The sequence below is a fragment of the Meriones unguiculatus genome, chromosome 2, assembly GCF_030254825.1.
Source record: "Meriones unguiculatus strain TT.TT164.6M chromosome 2, Bangor_MerUng_6.1, whole genome shotgun sequence".
In the NCBI taxonomy this organism is placed as follows: domain Eukaryota; kingdom Metazoa; phylum Chordata; class Mammalia; order Rodentia; family Muridae; genus Meriones; species Meriones unguiculatus.
Window position 1 is genome coordinate 85,442,611 of NC_083350.1, and position 16,239 is coordinate 85,458,849.

The 16,239-nt window shown below is 43.9% G+C and overlaps 1 protein-coding gene across 5 annotated transcripts in view; it reads left to right on the top strand.

The window, feature by feature from the left end:
* Positions 1–16,239, top strand: part of Mtx3 (metaxin 3) — a 173,750-nt gene that overhangs the window by 32,001 nt on the left and 125,510 nt on the right. The window contains exons 8-9 of one of the 5 annotated variants that reach the window (XM_060377786.1): positions 14,268–14,351; positions 15,286–15,317. The exons of 3 other annotated variants lie outside the window; for them this stretch is intronic. In XM_060377786.1, the coding sequence (XP_060233769.1) occupies positions 14,268–14,335 (68 nt within the window). In that variant the 3' untranslated portion in view covers positions 14,336–14,351; positions 15,286–15,317. Of the gene's footprint in view, positions 1–14,267; positions 14,352–15,285; positions 15,318–16,239 lie in introns of those variants that run through there. One more of the 5 variants, XM_060377785.1, reaches the window with a different exon arrangement.

The window sequence follows — 16,239 nt, forward strand, 5'->3', positions numbered from 1 at the left end:
GATGTCTCAGCACACACAGGCATGCCTTTAGGCGGGAGGGGACCGTGTGGCATCACTCTGAATAAAGCAGTCTTCGTGAGCAACTTCTGTGATGGATGCTGGGTAGGTCTGAGAACTGAAGAAGAGAGAGAATGGAGACAGCTATGCAGTCTCGACCTGTGATACCCACCTTTTCTTAGAGGAAAAAAATAAAATTAAAGGCCCACACAGAAGTTGAAGGACTTGTTTCCATGAAAGAGTTGGTGAGGCATGGAGCCCAAGCGGCATGACTTCTGTGTAAGTGTTAAAATAAGACAAGGAATCAGGGAGCAGCTAAGTGCTGCTTGTCCTGGGAAGCGTGTAGCTGGCCAGCTACAGCTGGGCATTGTCTTCACAGTCAGCACGGGGCTGTGAATGCTCACTGGCCTGGTGGAATGTGGATTACTGGCTACCCCTAAGGAAGTAATCAGTGCTGCACCCAGGACATCCGATACAGGGCTCTGGGCAGATATCGCCAACACACCAGTACCACAAAAGAACTTGTTTGGGAACACTAGTGAGTGGCCTGTGGGCAATGCTGGTGCTGCTTGTGGGACACTTTATTTGAGGCAAGCCAGAGATGGAGAGCAGTGTTGGTGCTGGCATGTGGACACCCTTTGTCTCTGTGTTCTGGTGAGATCTGATATAATTTGGGTCCTATGGGCTTTAGCATAAACAGTTTCTAGGGAAGACAAACTGATGAGAAGTAGCTGCCAGTGGAACAGCCTCTTCCCTTGGAACCTATTTCAAAGAATTTAATTGGTGTCTTACAGGCATGTGGTATATAAGGACATTTTGACCAGAGGGGCTATTTAAGGAGCCTGCTTTGAGAACACAGAGCATTGAGGTGCCACGCTGGTTCCAAGCCTCCCCAAGCCCTTTGACTGGTGGACAACATACTCCTTGTTAGGTTTGCAATAAGGGGCAGGATGAGGATGAGAAAGGGATCCCACTGTGGGAATCTAAGGCCTGCACTATGATTTGGAGGTCCTTGGGAAAAGGAGGGTCATCAGCGTATCAGCCGTCAGTGTCAGGTGCAGCTGGTAGCATCTGCTGTCGCCTGGCTAAAGGGCTATTTGCCATTTGCCATATTAAAGGTGTTAAATAACCCTGGAGAGTTTAGAGCAGGACTGGCCTGGTCTTAGCTAGAGAGCGTGGCCCCTCATCCATCTAAACCCCTGCTGCTTGAGGCCCTTCCTGACGCTATAACTTATATAGTCGGAACCTTCCCAGCTGCCAAATTATAGCACACAGGCTCCTCCATCAGCTCATCACCAGCAGAAATGCAGACCATGAACCGTCTGTCCTTGTGTCTTCCCAGGTCGCAGGTTTATCCAGGGAAGACGGAGTGTTCTGCAAATTCCACAGCTCTTAGGCTCTCCACTGATCTCACGTCAGGGCATCGGGATGTTTCTCTAATAGTAAACTCTCCTGGGCCAGACTCATTTAAAATGTGTGATGTCAGCAGTGTTCCGTGGCAACATTTCAGCTGACTAAACAGAAAGCCTCCTGGAAATCTCATTGAGTCAGCTCTGATCCCATTCTCCTTTTCTCCTTTCACGAAGAAGGGGTCTAACTTCCGAGAAGGATGGTCTGCAGGTGTTCCCTGCGCATTTATTATCAAAGAGCTTTACCACATGCTGGGGCTCCTCCACTTTCTTGGTACTCACAGATGCATTTTTTATTTACATTTATTTATATGTTTGTTTTCCTTAAATATGCACCTCAGAGTGGTCAGGAAGGTTCTGGAATTTTTCAGTGCAAATAATAACAGACAGGGCCTTGTCCCCTCACTGCAGGCGTGCAGAGCTGCCTCAGGATGCTTTGGTCTTATCTGCCTGCCTGCCTCCTGCCAGCCCAGATACATCTCACAGAGTTAGTGTCTAGGGAGGTTGAACAGTTTGTGTATTAATTGGCCGTTAAGACAACACCTCTGTGTATTGCTTGTTCAGATCTTGCTTACTTTTTGTATTAGCTTACGGGGGGTGGTTCATATAGTCTTATCTTTCATAAGTATGGTCTACTGATCAGATTGCTGTTTTGGAGCAATCTGATTTGGTTTTGTTTTTGACAGGATCTCATATAGCCTGGGCTGGCCTTGAACTTACTATGTAGCTGAGGATGACTTTGAACTCTGACCTCCTCCACCTCCACTGGGAATGAAGGTGTGTATTGTTGTGCTCAATTTATGTGGTGCAGATGACTGAGCCCAAGGCTTCATGCATATTAGGCAGGCACTCTGCTAACTGAACTAGACCACAAGCCCCAACTTCCTATTTTCATAAATAACATTCTCCTGGAGCATTGTTAGCTATGAGAGTTAGCATTGTTAGTTAGAGAGTTATGTTAGCTGCTCTAACAGCTAACCATAAGCCATAACTCTCTAACTCTCTCTGCTCATGGGCTCTGCTACATGCTACACCAGGTACAATGACACATGAAGGAAATGTTTGCCACCTTCTTGCCTCCATGCTTTGGCTGTTTCTAGAAATCCACAGTCGTAGCCACGGGTGCACTCTCCTCCACATGGCTGTCAGGTTGTCAGAGAGCACAATGCTTGAGATGCTAACAAGGAAGTAGGTCTGTGTAAGCACCTTCAGGGCAGTGGCTGCCAATCTTCTAAAGCTGCAGGGTTTTTTCTCTAGGAAAAAAAATACAGTTTTTCTGAATATACCAGGATATCAAATAGTACTCCAAATAGTACTAAACTATAGTTCTAAACTTCTAAAACATGAAGTTGAGGGGAATGCAAGCTGCTGAATGATACAAACAATATCAACACGCTATTTATGCAAATTTGAAAAAGTGCAAATGCATTCCACTCAGCTGAGAATTAAGATTAGATAGATACAAAATAGATACAAGATAGACAATACTACAGAGGCTCGGCCAAGTGTGAGGGCCCAGCTGGAAGGAGCACAGAAGCAGACAGCGGTTTTCTCCCTAGGACTCTTGTCTAAGGACACAATGTAAATATCAGTATCTCAACAGTATTCACAGGATAAAGAGAACCCAGGAAGCAGATCTCTGCCTTTAATGTCTTCCAGGCTAGAAGCCAATGAACAACCCTGCAGAAATATTTTGCTACCACAATTCTTAATGCCTGGTTTATTTGTTTGAAGAAGCACTGGACTTCTTCAGTGTGCCAGCTCAATTACCTGAACACTGTGTAGGTTCTCAGTTAGGGTTTTATTGCTGGGGAGAGACACCAAGACTGCGGCAACTCTTATAAAGGAAAAGATTTAATTGGGGATAGCTTACAGTGTTCGAGGTTTAGTTCATTATTCTTGTGGCGGGAAGCAATGGGGGTGTGCAGGCAGACTTAGTGCTAGAGAAGGAGTTAAGAGCTCTACATCTTTCTTGACCTATGGCAGCAGAAGTGAACTGGCTTGAGCTTTTGAGACCTTAAAGTGTGTCATACACACTTCCTCCACAAAGCCACACCTACTCCAACAAGGCCATGCCTTCTAATAGTGCCACTCCCTATGAGCCTACGTGGCCATTTTTATTCAAACCACCACATGCAGGTAGGATACATAAGCACTAAATTCATTACTTCTGAAAAGAAACAAAAGAAAGATATCCAGAAGGCATTCTGCTGGGTTGTAACTGGATCTGTGTTTCATTGCTTTAAAGCATAGGACACAAGTGTGACAAGATGTTATGATTTGATTAAGCAGTGTGTGAGTCCACAGACCAGAAGAAAGTTGCAGAGCAGAAAAGAATCAGTTTATTGCCAGAAAGCAAGAAAGGATGAATCTGATGGCACATGCTTGCTAATCCTCCAGTGAGGAGGCAAAAGCAGGAATGCATAATGTGACCCTATCCCCAAAAAACAAAACGTGTGTAGGGTGATGGAAAACAGGGTGGGATCCAATCTGGGTTTATTTGTCTAATGTTCTATACCAACTAATATTTAATAGGCACTATGAATGCTAAATAAAGACAGCTACCTTTTCTTAGGGAAGGCTGTAGAACCAGGTTTGAAAAAAGGCCAGAAACCAGAACAGCTTTAGAAATCCAATTGATAACCAATTGATAAATGAAGACTACCCAGTCTTCCCTTTGAGGTCTTAGTCATTTTATCTTGCTATAACAAAATGTTTGAGACTGGGTAATGTATAAAGAACAGAAATTATTGAACTCACAGTTTAGAGGCAAAGCATGCAAGACAGATAGATGTCATTTCATAAGAAAGCCTGATGGCCCATTATTCTATGAATAAATAACATATATATATTTATTATTATATATTACATAACCCTTGAGCTCCAGTCACCAATGCCTAAAGAGGTTAATCTATGTTATTATAGCTATTTACTATGTGGGGGTCAAGTTTTCAACACCGAGCATGAGTTAACAAATTGAAGCCACAACATTTGAATTCTCAGTCTTCTCTTCAACTTGAGAACTACTAGGTATGCCTAATGGATATCACCTTTATATCTACTGAAGTCACTACGGATTGCTTATGATCAAAGCATTTTAGAAAGGATTTATCTACTTTTTACTCTTTTACTCCATGAGAAAACTGAAGTCCAGAGAAAGCCATGATGGTTTTAGGGATAGTATTTAACCAGCAGTTTTGGAAAGAGATGACTCTAGATGAAGGAGTCTGCACTGCTTGTTCCCATCCTTATTTCATTCATAGTGCAGCTCACAGCAGAACTGGCCTGGCTCAGTCCACAAGCCCACCCACCACTCAAGGAAGGTGAGAGCACATTGACTGACATTTTCTTGGTGCCAAATGCTATGGGCAGAAGGTGGTTCACCAAAGAAAACCGCAGTTCTGTGCTTCCAACAAACCAAATGGGTGCTGATTGGCCAAAAATACTTTCCAGTTGAGAATTCACGAGGCTCTGAATGTTCAGTGGGCTCAAGCATGCATGGAGCAGGGGGCAGGAGGGGAACCTCACAGGGGCAGGAATCTCAGAGAGAGAGGCAGGAACCTTAGAGAAGTGGGCTGCAGACTCTTTGTTCTAGCTGGTGAGTGGGGCCAGTAGAGAACTGGCAGAGGGACTGGGGAGGAAATGGCCACCAACTGAGGAGTTCCATGCATCTCCCTTGCCCTCCAGAGGTAACTTTCTTTAACCAAAGACTGCAGTCTTGCTTGAGAGATTGTGAAATTGCCTCCTAGGACCTTCTTTGGTCAGAGTTCTAAGGGAAATTCCAAAATATTTTGGCACAGTCTATGCATTTGACAAATCTAGAGCAAGTTGGTGGGGGAAGGGAGGCAGGGAGGTCACATTTACAGATGACTCTGGAGGAAGGTCCTCTCAGAACATGCTTGCAATCCTGAAAAACAGATAACTAAGGTGAGTCGAAGCCTACAGCACAAAGCTCTTTGGAAGCTGTGTTCCTTTGAGGACAAGCATGAGATCAAAAATTATCCGTGGTGAAGTCTGGTGGATTTGAAAAGAGATTCTGGATCAGAACTGAGATGCAGACACAATGCAGCTATGCACAACTGAGGACATGAAGACTTAAACATGAAGATTTAAACCAGCACATGTCATTTTATTTAAGGCCACAGTTTTAAGGTCACAAGGTGTTAGGCCCAGCATGAGCCTAATTTTCAGAATCGATGAAGAGAATTCAGGAGACCAGATCTCATCGTTGTAAAATCTCAAGAGGTTTATTTTAACCATTGCACAATGGGGTCACCCCTGCCGGTTATCAAAGAGTAGCCCTGGGAGACAAAGGCCTTGGGTTTTTAAAAGACAAAGCGCGGGAATTTTGAAGTTGCAGTCTTGGCAATTTAGGGTTGGATGAAGAAGCTATAAAGTAAGATAATTGGTTAGTCTTAGGTGCTCAAGCTTGGCCAGTCCTGCCAAGTGTGGAAGCAGCTACAATTAAAGGTGGGGGTGGTTAGCTCATCCTTGAAGATGGGGCTGTGGGCTTTTGGCTGGAGGTCAGGAGCTACTCAGAAGAATGATTGAGACTGTCTGGGTTGGTTGCTAAGAAACACTATTCGAAGACAAGGGTCTGGTCGTTCTTTTTGCTGAGTGAAGGTCATTGCTTGCTCACTTATTTTTTTACATCTGTCCTCACAGGTGGCCAGGGTCACATTCCTCTGTTCTCTGGAAAGGTACTAGGAAGCTAAAACTCAAAACTATAGGCTTTAGAAGACATATAGGTTACAAAGTTAGTTTGATCCTTTCAAAGGCAGAGCACAAGATATAAAATATCCCAGGCTCCTGAAGCCTGAGGAAAAACTCAAGCCAAAGTATAAACTGGGACATATGAATTAGAGACTGTTGACTCACTCTTGACTGCTTTGTTCACTAGCAGAGCAGAAGGCGAAGCTACTGTGGGATGTTGCTAACGTGGCCAAAAAGCTCCCGCTGAAGAGTCTCTTCATTAGGGAGAGGGCACAACATCTCTATGCTCAGTCCTAATCCTTTGGATATGTGTGCTTGGTGCATGTTCTAACTTGGTCAACAGGCTATAGGCTTTGACCTAAGGACAGCCGTTAGTCACATTGCAGTTGGCAAGGATGAGGAGAGAGAATCAAATAGGAGGAGTCTGAAACTTGGTCCAGAAGAAAGAAATGGAAGTTGGCTGGAAGACTGGGTTAGTGTTGTGGATGTGGTAAATGCCCTCTGAAATACACCACAGACCACTGTGGCTGGCTGAGAGCCGCACTGTTAAAGGTACCCATAGTTGCTCAATTAAGTGTACTGATGTGAAAGTACTTTGTGAACTGGTAGAGCTGCTGCAAGCTGCTTCCTTCCCTTACTCTTGGCATTAGTGTAACAGGGCTGCTCCAGCAGTCTCTGCTTATTTTTTTTATGTTTTATTTTCGTGAGGAAGCGCTTCACTATGTAGACTTGGAACTCACTATGTAGAACAGCCTGGCCCCAAACTTGTAGTAATCCCTCTGCTTCCTGGGTAAGTTATGAACATATACCTTTGGCATTTATAATTTGTTTATTATTATTATTATTATTATTATTCCATCTTAATTAGTGTCAGATCTGCTCACAGCTGTCTGGGCTGCTTACTGGCAAATTTCTGAAGGTGAAGCTTGGTGCCTCGTGTTTATTGGCTATCTTGGAACTGGCCATGATATTCTCTGTACCGTGTTACTTGAGATATCATGAAGTATGTTACATAAGACCGAAAGCAGCATGCATGTGTGGTTACATACAAAATGCTCAGTGTCCACCAGTGCTGACCTAGAACCTAGGAAAGGCAGATGTGAACTCTAGGCAGTTCCTGACCCCCAGTCATACAGGCTCCGGGCATGTGACTCTGAGGATACTGTCAGGACTCTTTGACCATGCAGAGATTCCTTTAGCCTTCTAAGGAGAAAGCAAGGTATCTTCCCTAAGTATAGGCCATCCAGGCGGCTGCAAGGCCTACGCTGGTTCTGGGCCAGCATTTACCACCCTCCCTCCTAAGCCTCTGTGTGGCTTATCTCTTGTTGACAAGTGTCTGGCTAAAAAAGGCTCAGGAGTTATCAATGGAGAAAAAGGGAAAACTGTCCCATGCAGGCATTTCCTGCTCTCCTCTCCCCATTCTATCGGCCAGGCACCTTGGAATGACCTTGAGATGATCCAGAGGTCCCGTCCATGCCCTGTGCATCCAGAAAGCCCAGGCTGATCTGCCAGCTGGACATTTCCACAGTGGTAAAGTGTGGTTTTCAGAAATAGCCACTTCTTTCAGTTTTAGAAAAGGAAGCAACATTGAACTGAAATGGGTAAAAAGCTTCTAGATAATAGAATCGCTAGGTAATAGAAGCTCTAGATAATAGAAGCTCTGTACCCATTTCAGTTTCGCCTCTCACACCGGTTCAGACAGATACTTTCTTGACACAGCCTAATTAGGGATACGAATGAAGCCAAACTTTGCTCACAACCTGGGTGAGCCTGGGGCTGCTCATTTTGTTGCTGGCATTAGCTTGGATCTTCGAAGAACAGGAGGAGTACATATACCCCAGATGTTGTGGTAGTTGTCTCCAGAGGGCGGAATGCAGGTGGGAGTTACTTCTTCCTTGTATTTGTCTGTACCAGTTGAATTTGGGGGCAAGCTTGGGTTGTTTTATAATTAAGTAAACTCTACATCTATGTTTAGAAAGGTCCAGTTTCAAGGCTCCTTTGTGTTCTCCAGGCATTGTTGCTTCAGGCAGCCCAATCCCTGTGGAATTCTTTCTGCTTTCAGGGGCCACCATAGCTCAGTCCCAAGTCTCCAGAGAGCCCCCAGACAAACCAGAATACCCCTCCCATAAAGCTGAGCCAATGTCTCCCCTTCTGAGATCCATCTCTCATAGTATTTATGACTGATTTTAGTATTTTCGAGTAACTTATTTTCAAACACTCAATGTGAGTACACTGTCCTTGTGAATAAAAGCTCTCTCTCCATTCCTAGAGTAGAACTCCTCTCATTAGTGGATGTGCTTCCTTCTAGATCTTGCTTTATTTCCTTCTAGAACCTTCTGTTGTGGAGAGACTCAACCTGTACCCAAAGGTGTGCATAGCTGTGCTTCCTTTTGCTTTTTTTCCAAATGTCAAAAAATACCTTATTTGGGGGGCCTGCAACTGGATATATTTTTTTGCTCAGTAATCTTGAAGTATCTTGAAGGTTTCTATATATTCAGTGTCTTTTTCTTTTAAAGTGTTATGCAGTATTCTAGAGTCAGTAATTCTCAGAGGTTAAATATTCAGATGGTTTCCCATACTTCATTCTTACAAGAATTGAACATCTTTGGTATAAGTTGCTATGTTGAGGTATTTCTTGAGGGTAGCTATAGGGAGAAAAATGGCTGAGTTGCATAGTATGGGAATTTTCATTTTTTATGAGTATTGACTGCCAGGTTGCTCTTCATAGTGGCTCTACAGATAATTTACGCTTTCACTAACACTATGCTGGCACTCCTGTTTCCCCATACCCTGACCAAATCCAAATAACAACAAACTTTCAGCTTTTGTCAGTATGATATAATGTATAATATTGTTTTAATGTTTTATTTAATTATTATTATGATTGAGTGTATTTTATTAAGTTTATTAGCATTTTCTCTTCTATAAATTGCCTATTTATATTTTTCTCGTTTTGTTTTTCTCTGTGTGGGAAGGAAGATGATTTAAATGTTTTAGATAATAGTCCTTAGTCACTCGGATATGTTATAAAATTATTCTCAAGGTTTTGATTTTTTAGCTATATAAATAGTGTCTTTCATGCTACAGAGAAATGTTGTTTTAAGTGGAGCCAAACCTGCCCATTATTCCAAGCATTAGTTTCTAGTCACTCAAGTGGCTTTGCCTTATATTTTTGTCTTTCTTGTCACAACTTCATCTGCTTGTTTCATCTTGGTAAACTGATCAAAATATGTGTATAAAATTGTAAAAAGAAAAATGAAAACCCAAACACCCACAATGCATACATACTTGAAGTTATCAAAAAACAAACAAACAAATGAATATAAATGCAATAAAACTCAGCCTCATCACCAAGAAGTCCCAGCCCAGCCTGACGGTGACTGCAGCTCTGTGTCTGGACCGCCCCCTTCAGTTACTCTTTGACCTCCTCCATACTCTAGCAGCTCCCAGGTCAGGCATGAGGCAGTGAATGGCTGTAACCTCAGAGGAATGTCACGGCCCTCCTCACTCCTCTTCTCCTTCTGGAGGGAATGTTAATAGGCTCTTTCTTGCCCTGGGACAGTGTTCCACAACACCCAGCTAGCTGCCTGACTTAATCCTCACTCTCAGGGAGACAGCCCTTCCTGCTGTCTAACCGACACACCTGTTCCCTATGAATGTGGACTTCTTCAGAAAGTCTTTGTAGGTGTGACCAACTTAGGATGAAGCTATACCATGGTAAAACTGTCCCTATCTTGGTTTTATTTTCTGTTGGTCTGATAAAATGACCCCGCAAAAGCCAACTGAAGGGAGAAAGGGTATATTGGTCTCACAATTCTGGCTACAGTCTATCATTACAGGGATGCTGAAGAGGCAGCCAGCCACACTGCATCTGCGGTTAAGATTAAAGAGCGATTAATGCATGCATACTAGTGCTGCGCCCACTTTCTCTACTCTTACATAATTCCAGGTCCCCAGGCCATGGAATGGCATCCCCCACAGTGGGTGGGTCTTCCCACTGATCAAGACCAAACTAATCTAGACTTTTCCTCATTGAGACTTGCTTCCCAGGTAACTCTAGACTGTGTCCGGCAGACAAATTAAAACCAACCATCATCATGTGCCTTAAGTTCAGGGTCTGTATCCCGCATTGTGTAATGTGGAAATGGGACACAGGCATACAGAGAGAAGGCACGTGCGGTAGTGGAAGCAGGACTGGAGTTCTGTTATCACAAGCCCAAAGGCCACCAAGGCTGTGTGACTCAGCAGAAGCCAGAACAGACAAGGAAGACTCTACCCAGGCTTTTGGAGACAGGATAGCCTCTGGCATGCTGATTTTTTACTTTTCACTTTTAGAAATGTGAGAGGATAAATTTCTGTTGTGTTAAGCCATCATCTGTGTGATATTTTAAGGCAACCCTAGCAAACTAGTAGCTGTTGAAAGCAGAAAAGCAGAGACTGAAAGATGGCATTGTGGGTTTGCTGCACAGATGTGAGAAGCTGAGTTTGGAGCCCCAGGATGGAGTAGGGTGCCAATACCCATCACTGGGCTGTAGTGAGAGGTAGATCCCAGGACCTTGCTGGCCAGCCAGCCTAGACAAAATGGTGACCTTCACGGGCAGTCACACCCCCCCCTTGAGAAAAGATGAAGGGATGAGATGATGAGGAAAGACACCCCAATGTCAGCCGCTGTCTCTACGTGTGCCTGCACTAGCAAGTATGCCTGTGCGCAATGCACACACACATACACACACACACGAATATGCAGACACAAGAGCGCACACACATACACAATTTTGAAAAGGAAATGTTTGGACTCCTTACCCCCTTCTCTAGTATATTTTATTCATAACAGTTGTGATTTTAAGTCTTCTGTAATTTATTTATTTAGCTTTTGTCCTTACCCTTCTGTAAAACTGAAGCTCTGTGGAGAACCTCATGCATCCAAATCAGGGCTTGTAATATGACAGATACTGGATGAACGCTGAGTGACTGGACAGATGGGGACATTTTCCTTCTGCATATTGGGGAGGTGAGAGGCATGTAAACATGCTCACTGTCACTCCCCACCCCCTTGGTGTGATAAGGACAAGGTGCCAAGAGGAAACTGAGTGAACTCTCTGCTTCTGAGGCAGACTGTCCACCCTCATCAATAGAGCAGGCATTTCTCCTCTGAACCATATAATTTGGGATATGAATTTAAGCTGGATTGTGGTTATCAGAGGAAAAGGACTCAAATGGCATGGGAACCCACAGGCTAGCCATTTGAACTGTGTCACAAAACATGTCTTGGTACTATTCTGGGCTCTCACATCTGAAGAAAAGTTGAAACCATTTTCTTTTCAAAGTGAATTTACTGAGGCCTGGGGTTCTAACCGTTCACCTGGACATCCTGCCTGACTCACCTACCTCAGGTGAGGGAATGCATTTATTTTTGCCTTTGTCTCTATATGGTTTTCCACCACTTCTCTCTTTTCCAAAGGCACTGGGATGTCCTGAGGGAATGAAGGAAATGACTTTTAGAGGGAGCACATTTGAAGTTGGACATCAACATTCTGACCTAACAGCGCTTGTACCTAGCAGCTGTGACTCTGCAACAGAGTACTAAGCAGTGGTCACAAGGGACTAGAACCTATGCTTATTGACAAGGAGAAGGTGAATAAAAAGGCTGCCCAGAGAGCGTTCCACTTTAGAGTAAATCTCCTAGCCTCTATTTGAGTCTGTGTGGATTCCTGCATAGAAGCCACCCACAGAGTGGTTCAAAATGTAGCAGTGTCATTGCTGGGGTTCGTAGGGTGGGCGCCAAAGGAGAATAAGGAGCATTTTTCTTACTAGCGAATATATTTTAATGCTATCTTATTCTGATTTATTTTTATAATTGTCACTGTACATAAGCAACCCCTTAAATCAGTGTGTCAAAGATCTAGAAGCAGGGTGGGTCTTTTGGAAACTCTGCTTGATCTTACACTGGCCCACACCAATTCCTTAAGCAGTTTCACAAAATATTAATAAAATAACTCACCATGTGAACCACTAAATTAATGGTTTAGTGCTTGGCTGATCACAGAAAGGGCATTTCTTTTTCCCATATTCTTTCTTACTAATGTATTGAAATGATCACATTTTCTAATGCTGAGAGGGGTGGTTTCTAATGGCCTGCCCACTTCACAGCTACGAAAATAAGCTTTGAAGTTCTTTGGTCAGCATTAGTATCCACAGGGGTATTTGTACTGCAGACCAGTAGCTGCTGTCTGGAAATGAATGGAGCCCACATCAGCTCCTTTCTTCTTTCTGCTTCCTTCCTTGGGCAAGAGAAAGCTACCCCAAGGCAAAGCCAATAAGATATTCTTTCCCAGGAAGCCAAATGTGGGGTTAACTGGAGCTGGAGCTGGAGCTGGAGCTGTAATCTGTAATCTGTAGTTGCCAAAGGTAAGAGGCAGCCATCTCTCTTCAGGAGCATGGGCCAGTGTTGGCCAGAGACAGGTTAAGCAATCAATCCCAAAGAGACAGAGATGAGGGAGACACACAGAGAGACACAATGAGAGTCAGGAAGATCCCCAGACTGCCCTCATGCCCTGTTCTTGATAGCTTTTTCTTTCTCAGCTGTGAACCCAGTTTGGGGTACCAAAGACATCTACTATTTTAACTTTGCTTGAGGTTGTTTGCACTTAGTGGAAATCAGAGTCCCAAAATGTGACAGACCCAGAGATCAAGGCCAAGTAGCCACTGCCAGCCCTGCCCTGCCTAAGATCCCACCATTTATAGCAGCTCCTGCCCTCTGCCCCCAAGAAGTGCTCCATTCACAAATGCTGTCATCAAGCTCTGAGCTGGCTAGGCTTCCACAAGGGTGGGGCGGGAATGGAGAGAGCAGCCCACTCCAGGCACTCTGGGGGCAGACAGCTGTTCAAATACAGCTTCTTTGACTGTAAACACTTCACAGATATGTATGGAGCTGGGAAAGACACCTTCATTTCACAGAAACAGCAACTCCAGGCTGCATCACCTCTCTGTAATTGTGTGAGTCTGAAGAGGTGTTTGTTGGTATTTATTAATAATTATCTACAACACATCCTTAACCTTGTGGGAATCTCACAGGCAGCTTGCTGGGGAGGCACAGGTGTAAAGTAGAAAACTGAAAGGAAAAAAGGAGTGTAAGACTCGACAAATTCTCTCAATAGAAACCAGAGGGGTTTATGTGCCAGCTGGTTACTCAGATCTCCATTTGGACTCCTTGGGGCTCCCCAAGCCTTGTGATATGGGGAAAGGGGGGAATCAGATGAGACACACAAAGTATAAATATTGATAGAAGACAGAGTATATCGCAGAATAAAGTGGTGCACACTGAGGAAGTGAGGGTGGGCAGTGTCTAAATAGACCACGACAGGGAAGATATTCTTACAGGGATCAGTGCATGGGGAATGCTCTCACCAGGTAAGAGGGCACAATAGTCAGAGGCCGTTTTGCCAACTTACATTTCTTAAAGTTTGGGCAAACAGGCTGTTTCTTCCTGAGTGGTGTTATCCTGTCTCAGTGACTGAGAAGCCCATCCAGATTAACTCTTAAAGGGAGACTTGCAATGGTCTTGCTCCTTGGCAGAACACCTCCTGCTATGTAGTCATCTTATAAGGTTTCAGGCTCCTGGAGTTAGGCTTAGATAGTAATCAATTAACGACCTTTGGGCGGTTCAGGATGTCCATCTCCTCTTAGGGATTTACTTTTTATTTATGTTTCTGTGTGTTTTGGGAATATACATGCAGGGGCCTGTGAAGGTTAAGAAGGGGTTAGATCCCCTGGAGATGGAGCTACAGGCAGTTATGAGCTGCCTAATGTACTCTGGAAAAGCAGCAAGTACACTCAACTCCTGAGCCATCTCTCCAGCCCCACAGCCTGAAAGTCTTAAGTGGAAAATTCTAGAAACAACAGTTCTTAATTTTAAATGCCACATCTTCTGAGAAGTGTGATAGTATTATATTGTAATAATTGTTCTATTTTTATCATCAATTGTGTTTATCTTCTTTACGTTTAACTTACAAGTTTAACTTTACCATATGCATATATAGGTAGAGTTCAGTAGTGTCCATGGCTTCAAGCCCCATTGGGTGTTTGGATGAAGGGAGCTACTGCCATTCTAATTTGGTACCCCTCTTTGTATTCTCCATCTTTCCCTAGGTAACTGGAGCTTTCATCTCTACCCAATCTCCATTTTTAAACCAGGTTATATGGCCTGCTTTAGCTAATGGAGTATCATCAAAGGTGAGACTAACAGGCTGAAAAAGTAGCCTTGCTCTTTTGCTTTTCAGTATTCACTATGAGAGCAGCCCAAGCTAGCCTGCAAGAGGAAGCTAGATGTGCCAGACATCTAAGGTGGGTCAACCCAGTTAAAGCCATTTGAGCAGGAGCAGGTAAGGCCAGTAGAACTGCCCATCTGAGCCCAGCCCAGATGACCTACAGACAGACTTGATTCTGAACAAGAAAAATGCCTATTGTTGTGTGTCTACTGATGTTTTGTGGTTGTTTGTAATGGCTGCTATTACTGTGACAGCAGATGGCTGATTCGTGTTTAATCTAGCTATTTTAAGAGCATTTAGGTAGCCCTCTTAGGAAATCAGATATAAAAGATATATATATACACAGACATATACACATACACACATACACTTGGCCTCATCATCATTGAGCATAAAAAGGAAATCAGCCAGTCTCCACTTTATCCTGCTGCTTTGCTTAGGATGGAAACCCGTCTCTGGGACTATATGGCTACAGCCTATCTACCTCCTTGGAGTTCAGTCAGTCTTCTTGAAAAATTCAGTTTCAAGGACTACTAAGGAGCTGATACTAAGCAGCAAAGCTCTCAGGCAGGTGAGGCGCCTCTTCCAAGAAGGCTGAGTGGGATCTGGAGGCTTTGCCTGCAGGAGGTCTTCCAGCCTATTGATAAGTGGAGTTCTAGGTCAGAGGTTTCTCAGATCCAAATGAGCAGGTTTTTTAAAAGGGAGTCGGTGTGCATGTGAGACGTATGTAGGACAGTAGGCTTTTACCTTGCCAAGGGACAGGTTGACTACAAAACAACTCCCAGTCATCCGCCTTTTCTTTATGCTCACAGGACATGTTCTACAATGAAATTTCACAAGTTTTATCAATGTAGCAATCAATGGATTGATCTATAAATAAGACTGGTTTCTTTTTCTAGGGACCCTCCATCATGAACGAGTCACTGCTTCCACCTTCCTTCTGTGCTGGGTACATCTTTCTGCAGGGCTCACATTGAAAGGTCTAGAATCGCATGGGCTTCTGGAAGAGCCAGAATGTAATAGGTCACTTCCCAGTCTCCACGGTGGTGGGTGGATAGGTAAAGGAAAAGACTGCAGCTATGCCCCACCAGGGACTTAGAAGTACTGGTCCTAGGTGCTTGCAACCTCAAATAGCCCACACGTTGATTTTCCCAGTTTTCTTCTGTCTGCCTCCACCTCTACCTGTTCCTGCAAGCGCAGTGATTGGTAGTGCAGTGCTCCCAACAACAACAAAAAAATAAAAAGAAATTAAAAATTAAAAAATTAATTAAAAATTAATTAAAAATTAAAAAAAGAAATTAAACCCTGTGCCACCCTGGTCCTCAATCTTCACATTCAGATTTTAAAGCACGAAAACCCATGTGAAGGCAAGGAAGGGTAAGCCAAAACTGCTTCTCTGAGATGCAAAGCAGGTGACGTCTATGTGTCAGCTCTATGCTTCTGCTTCCTCTGTAGAGCATTGTCCTAATCCCCACAAGGTTGCTGCACACGAAAAAATAATTGAACCTCTGGAGGGATTAACTCAGCTCTAGCTCACATTAGCAAATGACTAAGCTGGAAAAGCTTCTGGCTGAGATCTTTTGACTAGATTAAGGGTCTCTCAAGTATTTGCAGGTGTTGAAATGTGAACAATCCAACCATTAAAATGTAGGGAAACAGCTAAGTCCAGCCCCCACATGCACACACACTACTGAGATTACACAGATAAAGGTGGGAAAGGCTCCTGCAAGGTGGAGCCACAAGGGGGCCCTTGAGATTGCTGGGTGTGGAAACCAATGTTGGGTGCTGTTAGGCCCAGCATGAGCCTAATTTCCAGAAGGGATGAAGAGAACTCAGGAGACCAGATCTCATCA